Source organism: Choloepus didactylus, chromosome 21 (genome assembly GCF_015220235.1).
Source record: "Choloepus didactylus isolate mChoDid1 chromosome 21, mChoDid1.pri, whole genome shotgun sequence".
Taxonomy (NCBI): Eukaryota; Metazoa; Chordata; class Mammalia; order Pilosa; family Megalonychidae; genus Choloepus; species Choloepus didactylus.
The window spans coordinates 45,347,613-45,357,250 of NC_051327.1; the positions used below are offsets into that span (position 1 = coordinate 45,347,613).

At 36.3% G+C, this 9,638-nt stretch overlaps 1 protein-coding gene across 1 annotated transcript; it reads left to right on the forward strand.

Moving 5' to 3' along the window:
* Nucleotides 1-5,599: 5,599 nt before the first annotated feature.
* On the forward strand, nt 5,600-9,142 carry LOC119517265 (olfactory receptor 5L1-like). The gene is made up of 2 exons (XM_037813818.1): nt 5,600-5,715; nt 8,218-9,142. Exons 1-2 carry the CDS (start codon nt 5,600-5,602, stop codon nt 9,140-9,142), a joined length of 1,041 nt encoding a protein of 346 aa, XP_037669746.1.
* Nucleotides 9,143-9,638: the final 496 nt, after the last annotated feature.

Here is a 9,638-nt window from a genome sequence, read left to right on the forward strand (position 1 = left end):
AAAACGTATGAAATATTGTCATGTAAGGATAAATATTACTAAAGTGTTGGATCAGTTAGAATGCATCTTTTGGATGGCCATAAGGGCTATCAGGTAACAATAATATCTCACACTTATTGACTGTGATAGGATTTTTCATGTCTTAATGCAATGATCATGTCAGTTCAGTGAGATAGATTCTATTAATACATTCATTTTTTTCAGAAGATAAATGGAGGCTTAGGGAAGATAAGTCATTTTTCTGAGTTTACAGAAGTGTTAGACATAAGAATCATGTTTTAAATACAGGTGATCTAGCTCCAGATTTCAGGCTCTTAACAATTGCCCTAATCACCTCTTAAAGTCAGTTTTATTGCTTCGTTGATACCATCCCAGGTATTACAGACAGTAAAATACCACTCTGGCAGGTGTCAGATTAGAAAGGGAGAAACAGCAGGTTGTTTAATAAAATAATGAATACCTAGAATAGTTTCTTGCAGAAAAAAATGAACTCAACAGAGCCATAATTAATGAATTAATAAACTGACTCAGAAAAAATTTAAAAAACAAAAAACAAACAAACAAACCAACAAAAAAAACTGTTCATGTTGGATGATGCAGACCAAAAAATGGAAAGTCATCATGAAGTGGATGCAAGACATAGTCTGGGCAGGTTTACTATAAAATTGAGGTTGGAGGGGAGGAATTAGCATTATGTTATTAGGAACATGCTGGAAAATAACTTAAAAGAGAAATGTTCCTATTTTAAGAAAAGATTTCTATCTCAAAAAGTTCAGCCACCATTTAGGAATTAAGATTGAAGAGAAATAGAATTACAAAAAGAAACCAAATGGCAATTATCATTACTGTAAGAGGAAGTCTGCCAGGGCTTTGTCAAGATAGATATTTCTTCCTAAAAGAGGGAGGGAGGGAGGAAGGGAAGAAGGGAGGAAGAGGGGGAGAGAGAAAGAGAGAGAGAGAGAGAGAGAGAGAGAGAGAGAGAGAGAGAGAAAGAGAGGGAGAGAGGGAGAGGCAGGACTGTAAAGACAATAGTACTTCCCAGTAACCTCTGCTTCCTAGATTTTGAATGTTATGTGAGTTTCAACCATTTAGGGATTAATTTATGGGATACTGAGTCTGAGCTCCTGAAGCAATGAAAGTCATCTGCCCCACTAACCCCCCTATTAGACTTCTTTTTTAAGAAAAGAAATGTTCTTCCTTGAGCCAATATTTGTTGGATGGTTCATTATATGTTTGGGAAAACATTTGTAAATGATTTAATGGGGAAAAGCAGAAGCACCACATACAGTTCTGAAGACTGGACAACATGAAATTCTAGGTTTTGTCATTTGTAAAGAATAATTTGGAAATACACCCCTAGTGATATGAAATATATTATATATTGCCATGATCCATGCAAAATCCAAACTCTAATACCACACTGCTTAGACAGATAAAAATGGAAAATATACAACTCAGACTTCCAAAACTACAAGAAAATAAATCTCTATTCTGCCTATGTAATTTGTCATTGAAAGGCCTCCTGAAAACAAGAATGGGGTGAAAAAGAGAGGGAAAATACAGGGAGGGTTGAGAATGCAAGTTTAAAATTATTATCTTTAGTATAAGAATTAATCTATGATTCAAGAAAATATTTAATGATCCACAATAGTCTTTATAATACCAAGTGTCAAATTTATCTGCAAATGATTTCTTAATTGAGGAAAGGAACTACTGGGGAAGAGGAAGATAGGAGAAATGGCAAAATGATTCTACATACATCCCTATATTACCTGGAGAGAGAGTAAACAAGTAGAAAGCTGACCAGAAATACTATGAGGAAGAGGTCTCAGGGTGAGGAAGATGTTTTGTTAATGGATAGTGTTGATGGTAGCACATATTGTGAATGTAATTAACACAATTAGATTGCATAATTTAAAGTAGTTAAAATGGGGAATTTTATGTTGCATACATGCTAGCACAATAAAAAAATAAAACAGGAGAAACTTTATTTTAATTTCCAGTGTATATGATTGGCATACCTTGGAGCTCTGAGGGACATGCCCTTCCCAATATCATGTGGTGTTTGTTTCATTGCCATTGTGTCACATATGAGCAGAAGTTTACATGGTATTTATAGCCGGTTTTATTTGATGAATAGGATTAAAATATTTTGTATGATATATTCTCTAAACCCCCCAAATTGTGAAATTATACATGTAATTATAACAAAATGTAAGTACAGGTGTATATATCTATTTATACAATCCATAACTCAAAATATTTGCTTATCACTTGGACCAATAAAAATCAGTCTACCCTAAAGTAGGCAAAATAAAAATTTAGTGTTTATTCTATCATAGAAAATAATGGTATTTTTAAAATTCACTTCTCCATGGAATCCCTTGGCAATCACATCCATCATGGATTCCATATAACTTATAGGTTTATTTTTTAATGGATTTATAGCTATAACAATACAAGGTCTTTTTTCAAGTTTTTAAGTTTTGCGAAGTTGGTAAATTTTCATGTTTTTTCCTAACCATACAGAAGTATAATACCCACATGAATAAACATGGTTCCTGCCTCTTGCAGGATTAATCTCCTGATATCTAGTATAGAAATAGTCAGATAAATTCACATTTTGTCCTGTTTTTACTCTATTTTCTATAACAGGTTTATTGAGGATTAATTCAAAGACCATAAAATTATTCATCTAGAGTGTGAAATTTGACAGTTTCTACTGTATTCACTGCGTTGTACAACCATCACCACAATCAATTTTGGGACATTTTCATTGCCCCATAAAGAAACCTCATCCACATTAGCAGTCTCTCCTCATTTCTCCTCAACTACTTCCACCAGACCTAGGAAACCAATGATCTATTTTTTTCTCTATGAATTTACCAATTCCAGACACTTAATACAAGCAGAATTGTAAAATATGGTCATCTTTTTACTGATTTCCTTCACTGCACCTGATATTTTTAGGTTTCAACCACATGGAGGCAAGTATCAAACTCCTTTTTTTTTCCAAATAATATTCCGTTGTATAGATATATCACATTATGTTTATCCTCTAGTCCATTGATGGATGTTTGCATTGTTTTCATTTTTGACTATATAACTAATGTTTCTATGAAGATTTTTTGACATGTTTTGTGTGGACATGTTTTTGTGAGGACATGTATGTTCATCTCTCCAAAGGTCTTCAAGGATTAAAGCTCATGAGGAAGCTTTTCTCCAATATGTAGAGGATAACTTTACAGAAAGCAAAATTCAAGAAGGCTCAGATTATACAAACCCATATTAAATACCTAGGATTCATGCTCTCTAAAGGACAAAGAGCTTTGTTGCCTGGTAGAAAGGAGGCCCTATGGTGAATAGCCATGCCAAAGAAGAAAAAGGAACTCAGAGGGTTCTTGGGTTTGACTGGCTACTGTTGTCTGTGAATACCTAGTGTCAGATTAATAGTCAAACCTGGCCCTGAAGGGAAATGAGAAAGGTCCTTTAGAACGGACTGGAATGCACAATTGCCTTTCAAAGTTTAAAGGACAAATTGATATCACTCCAGCCTCAGGGCTCCCCAGATGCCATGAAAGAATTTGACCTATTCATCAGTGAGAGGCATGGTATTGCCTTAGGAGTGCTAGCACAGCCTTTTGGAGGTAAAATACAGCCAGTGGCTTATTTATCAAAACAGTTTGATGCAGTGGTCCAAGGATGGCCTGCATGTTTACATGCAGTAGCAGCCACTTGTGACCTTCTTCAAGAAACTGAAAAGTTTTTTGGACCCCCAACCTGTGCTCTTACACACACACACACACACACACACACACCCCATTATGTCATACCATGTTAGAACAAAAAGAGGGACAATGGCTCATGATGGGAAGACTAAGTAGTTTTCAGGCAGTACTACTGGACAATCAGAATGTCATCCTAAAGACAATAGATAAGCTCAATCCTGCCACCCATTTTCCAGAGCTTAAGAGTCTGAAAGGACTTACCCAAAACATGATTGCTTTTAGCTGTTGGATAAGGTCTATTCACACAGGCAAAGTCTAAAGGATATGGCACGCTCAGACTCAGACCTAGAAATACTCAATGAAGGGAGTGTGGTGACATGGACCAGGATAAATGGAGGGCAGGATACTCAGTAGTCACCATCACACAGATACTGGAGGCAAAGACTCTTCCACAGAGAACTTCAGCACAAAGAGTAGAGCAAGTTGCCCTCCTAAGACCCCCATATCTGAGTGCAGGACAGAGAGTCACCATGCACATAGATTCAAGGAATACTTCTGCCATTTGGCATGCTCATGGAAAAATTTGTTAACTGCAGCCAACAAGGACATAAAGCATGTATATCTAAGACTAAAATTGTTAGGTGCAATAATGCATCCCAAAAATTTGCCATTGAGCATAAGTGAAGTCAAAAATCATGATGTCAGTGAAGTAATGACCTTTTCCTAAAGACTGCAGCATTCTGGGGCTGGTTGTTAGCAACCCGTGATCCTTGAATTTCATGTTGGCTTTCTCTTCTGTGTCCAATTTACTTTTTTATAAGGACTCCACTTATTTTGGATAAGGACAACACTCATTCAGTTGGGCCATGGCTTAACTAATGACATTTCAAAGTGCCTATTTACAAATGGCTTAAAACCCACAGGACCATGCATTGGAACCTGAACATGCCCTTTTTGGGGGTGGGGATCAAGGAAAAATAAGTCATTCTATGATTTGGGGTGCTGTAATTAAAGGGAACTTCAGGATGAAAACATTTCAAGTTGTCCTGTTTAACTGTTAGAAGTTTATTTTTGTTTTTATATGTTTTTCTCATGAGGCAATTTGTCATGGTAGTATGTGAATGGATAAAAAGAATATCTTTATTTCATAAAGTGAGAGAAGAGGAATTATAAAAGATGCTAGATAGAAAAGGAGGACAAAAAACACTCCCCAACTTAAAGTCATTCTAAAATTAATTTTAGGAAAATACATATATCATTGTTAAGAATTGAACATAGATTCACCTATAACTAATTATATCCATGAAATTCTTGAAATGTTTGATATATCCAGGGCATGCAGACTGTGGTGTGAACCCTACTGGTTTAGGTAGACAGTATATAGTCAGCTAAGCACCAGACCTGGGAGAGATCTTTGAAGCATTGCCATTTAATGGCCTCTGGTATTGAAAAGTCCCACCAGGAAGTAGGTCATCCCAGCACCCTTCTGTCTCTCCGCTCTTCATGCAGCCACATAGATGGTGCAAATCAGAAAGCAACATGTGTCCTCTTCCTACCAGTGAATTCTTGCATAATTCTGGGCTAGCCACATCTGCCTGTGCCTCTTTCATCTCAGTTATAAAGGGGACATGAAAAAATTAGCTCATTCACATATTGTTATAAGGAAGTGAGTTAATTCTTGTTTTTAGAACAGAACTTAACACATAGGAAGTGCTCAGTAATGTAATTATTGTTATGGTTATTGTTATTATATTTTTTCCAAATAAAGGAAGGTTTACTATTCCCACAACTTTCTTGTATTTGGTGGATCCCTGTAGTGACTTCAGACACTATGTCATTCAGTAATTCATTTTAAATATGAGACAGGCAACATGGTAAAACATGCTTATACATTTCATGATGACAACTTGAATATTGGCTCACAGGGGCAATCATCAGATACAGCATATTGCATAGACATCAATAATTGCTTCTGTCCCAAGATAAGGTAGTTTTCCTGAAAACTTGTTTCTGTTCCACAGAGATGAATGATAGTCTCAGAAAGCTTAAGGAACATGGACCCCAGGGACACACAAAAATACGTAAAGCCTGTAACATTTTCCATTATAACATCTCCAGAAATGGGAAGAAATGTCAGTCCCAAAGGTAGGTTGGTTGGATTAAACTGGTTATTTGAGAATGGATATGAATGATATTTGGGGGAGCTTGATAGTTGTTTTCATTTTTTTCCCTCATGGGGTTAATTAAGCATAGCCATATGTGAGAGGAGAGAATTGTAAAGGAAGAGATGAATTAGGCAGAGATTTTCTTACCAACCTCTATCTTATCTGCCTTTTAATTAAATAATATTTTAAGAAAGAGCATGTTTTTGAGGTCACCTTCATGGAATCATTTTTCTCTCTGAGTATTATGAAATAGTCTAGATCAGATATGGAAACAATTTAGCCTGCAGGATGAATATCCTGTAACAGCTTTTAGTATGAGAAGAAAACAGTACAAACAAAATGGAAAGCATGCATTATTCACTTGTTTTTCCTTTAATACTTACAGTAACTCCATCCATGGGACCAGTAAGAGAAAGCATGGAGGTTCTCCTAGTAGTCCTCCTGATGGTGAAGATGGCAGTAAGAGACCCTCAAGACTGTTCATGGAGAGACCTAGATGTGAACAACCTCTGGAGTAGAAAGGAGAGGAATCATTTTGGCCTTATGTAACACACTGTGAAATGCAGGGCTTTCACACTTGGTATATTGACATTTCAATCCAGAAAGTTCTTGGCTGTGGGGGGCTCTCTTGTATATACACTGTAGTGTATTTAGCAGCATCCATGACCTCTATCTACCAGATGCCAAAATCACCAGAAGCTGATTTTGTCATAATCAAAAATGTTTCCAGGTATTGCCAATGGCACTTGAGAAGTAAAGTCACTACTCAGTGAGAACCACTGCTTCATGGGTGGGAAACAAGCTGATTTTTAACCTTTAGTTTTGAAAACAGGAAAAGGTTTTCCATATCATGTGCTACGTTGAACTCAAGGAGAGTTAAGTAACTCAGTTTTCTTGGTCAAGGAATGAAGAAAAGAGTATCATCAAAATCATTTTTGTTTTCAGGCAGGGATATTTCTATGTATATATCCTTGACCTCTTCTAAACCAGCTGAAATTGGGGTAATATTTAGTTGTGCTTGTTTCTAGTCCAGGTTCTCTTCCCCTCTAATAATCCAACTGATGCCTTTACAGTCATGTACTTACTAACTGAGACAGGAAGTAGAGGGTCTTTACTCTCTATTTGGATTTGCTGTATTCTAGAACTTGAAAGAATCTACCTTTGATTAAAGAAAAACCCTACTCTATTTCCCCCTCCATCCAATGAATACTTATGTTTTGTGACAATTCAGGTAAGATTATATATTCCTCATTAAAAGAAAATGTTTACATTTTGAGAGTTAAAGATTCAATGAAATTTATGTACACATGAATAATATTCTGTCTGAGCAAACTGGCTTACTATTTTTTAAAATGCAGTGTTATTACAGTCATTTTCCAGGTCATTAAAAATTCTTCAAAATTTTTATCTTAATAGCTTAATGGTTTTCCATCACATATGTGTGCCATAGATTTGACCATTTCCCTCTTTTTGACATTTAGGGTACTTCTAAGTTTAAAGGTCATAAATAATGCTGCAATGCATCTGTAGGCATTTTTGTTAACAATTTCTAGTTCACCTCTTTGATTATTTCTTTCAATAAATTGAAAGCAGTGAAATTAATTTGTCAAAAATCTCTTTTTAAGGCATATGTCATAGTTATAAGAAGGTTCATAGTTTCAGAAAGATATGTTAGAGTGTCCAATTCCCTGAACCCTGGCCAAAACTGAAGAGCATAATTAATAAAATCACTCTTCTCATTTATTAGAAAAATGCTAGTATAGCATATAAAGACTATTTTCTACATCTACAGATGTCAATAGGAAGTGAAAATTTGTGATTTAGTAATATTAAATAAGTGTTTTTTTTTTCTATCACTTCAGCAGAAAACTCAGAGAAGATTATTATATATTTTAATCATTATTTTCTAGGATTCAAGGTTTGGATAATTGATTGAAGGACTCTTGGAGGAAAAATGGATTTGAAACCATGGATCAGTAAAGCAAAATAAATAGTACTTTAACTTCTTTCTATTTATTTGATGTCACTCACTAAATTGTGGAAGATGAGTTTAAAGAACCTTAGAGGCTTCTGTAGTTAATGTTTTTAATGATTTTATGTGATCTGTGAACTAAACTGTGAGCCTTGTTCATTGTATTCTGCTATTTCTGAATTCTTCCTAAACTTCACAAAAACAATGTCCTATTTCTTTGTTGTCAAAATCAACTCCCCTAATTTTTCTCATGTCTGTTTTTAGGAGAGAGCAAAAATTGAATTTTGGATCCTATGATGGACAATGACTTTTAGTTTAGTTTTTTTATTTTTTTTCCCAACCCCAAATAAAGTGGGGACTTGGAGAAGGAAAACTGCAGCACTGTGTCAGAGTTCATTCTTCTGGGATTATCTGACATTTCTGAGCTGAGCGTCTTCCTCTCCCTGGTGTTCCTTCTCATCTATGGAGTCACAGTGATGGGCAACCTGGGCATGAGCACAGTGATCCAGGTCAGCTCTCAGCTTCACACCCCCATGTACTTTTTTCTTAGCCACTTGTCCCTTGTGGATTTATGCAACTCCACCATCATTGTGCCTAAGATGCTGGCCAATATCTTAGACCAGGGAAAAGCCATTTCCTTCCAGGGGTATATGGTACAATTCTATTTGTTTGGTACATGTGTGATCACTGAGGTCATCCTGTTGGCCGTGATGGCCTATGACCGCTTTGTGGCCATCTGTTACCCACTGCTCTACATGGTTATCATGTCCCAGAAACTCTGTTTTGGAGTGGTGTCTGTGTGCTATCTCTGTGGAACAGTATGTTCTCTAATTCACATATGTTTGGCCTTTGAGATCCCATCCTATAGATCGAATGTGATTAACCACTTCTGTGATTTACCCCCTCTCTTATCACTCACCTCCTCTGATGTGTCTGTGAATGAACTGGTGGTGTACATTGTGGCCACTTTCAATGAGATCATCACCATCGTGATCGTCCTCACTTCCTATTTGTTTACCCTCATCACCATCCTGAGGATGTGCTCTGCAGAGGGAAGGCACAAAGCCTTTTCCACCTGTGTCTCCCACCTCACAGCCATCATTGTCTTCCATGGAACAATCCTTTTCCTTTATTGCAGGCCCAGTTCTGACTACAGTCTGGAAACTGATAAAGTGGCCACAGTGTTCTATACTGTAGTGATTCCCATGCTGAACCCCCTGATCTATAGCCTGAGGAACAAGGATGTGAAAGCAGCTCTCTGGAAAATGGTGGGCTAAAACATCTTAGAGAGTGTTTCTTTCACAGGACTCATGTTTCCAAAGTGGAGCATAGATGAAGGGTGAATAGGTGGGTTGCTGTGTTAGAGTAGAGAGAACAGTCAGTTGCTAGGTTATTATGAGTAGGTCTTTTGTTTTGCATATTCTTGTGCCTTTTCAAGCTCCAAATGTGAGATTGAGCATATTTCAAAATGCTCATCCCACAGTTTATTTTCTTCAATCTGTTTTGTTTTAACTGGATATGGGAAATAGCACTGCTAACACACAGGCATTTAGTTTGCTGTAAAGCTTTAAAAAATCTAATGAATAACTCAGGAGAATTAGACTTTGCCTCTGTATGTGCTATGGAAACTATGATTTTTTCAAAATTATATTTTTATTTTCCACACAAGATATATTTGTAATTGATTGTATAATCATTATTTTCAGTAGCAGCATTTCTGACACTCTTCTCACTCTATCTTTTACTATCATGGTTACTCTAAGATCTAACTAT

Coding starts and splice junctions, on each gene's coding strand:
- LOC119517265 (XM_037813818.1), top strand. CDS start 5,600: ATGGTAAAACATGCTTATACATTTCATGATGACAACTTGAATATTGGC. Junction 5,716..8,217: donor TGCTTCTGTCCCAAGATAAG/GTAGTTTTCCTG, acceptor CCCCAAATAAAG/TGGGGACTTGGAGAAGGAAA.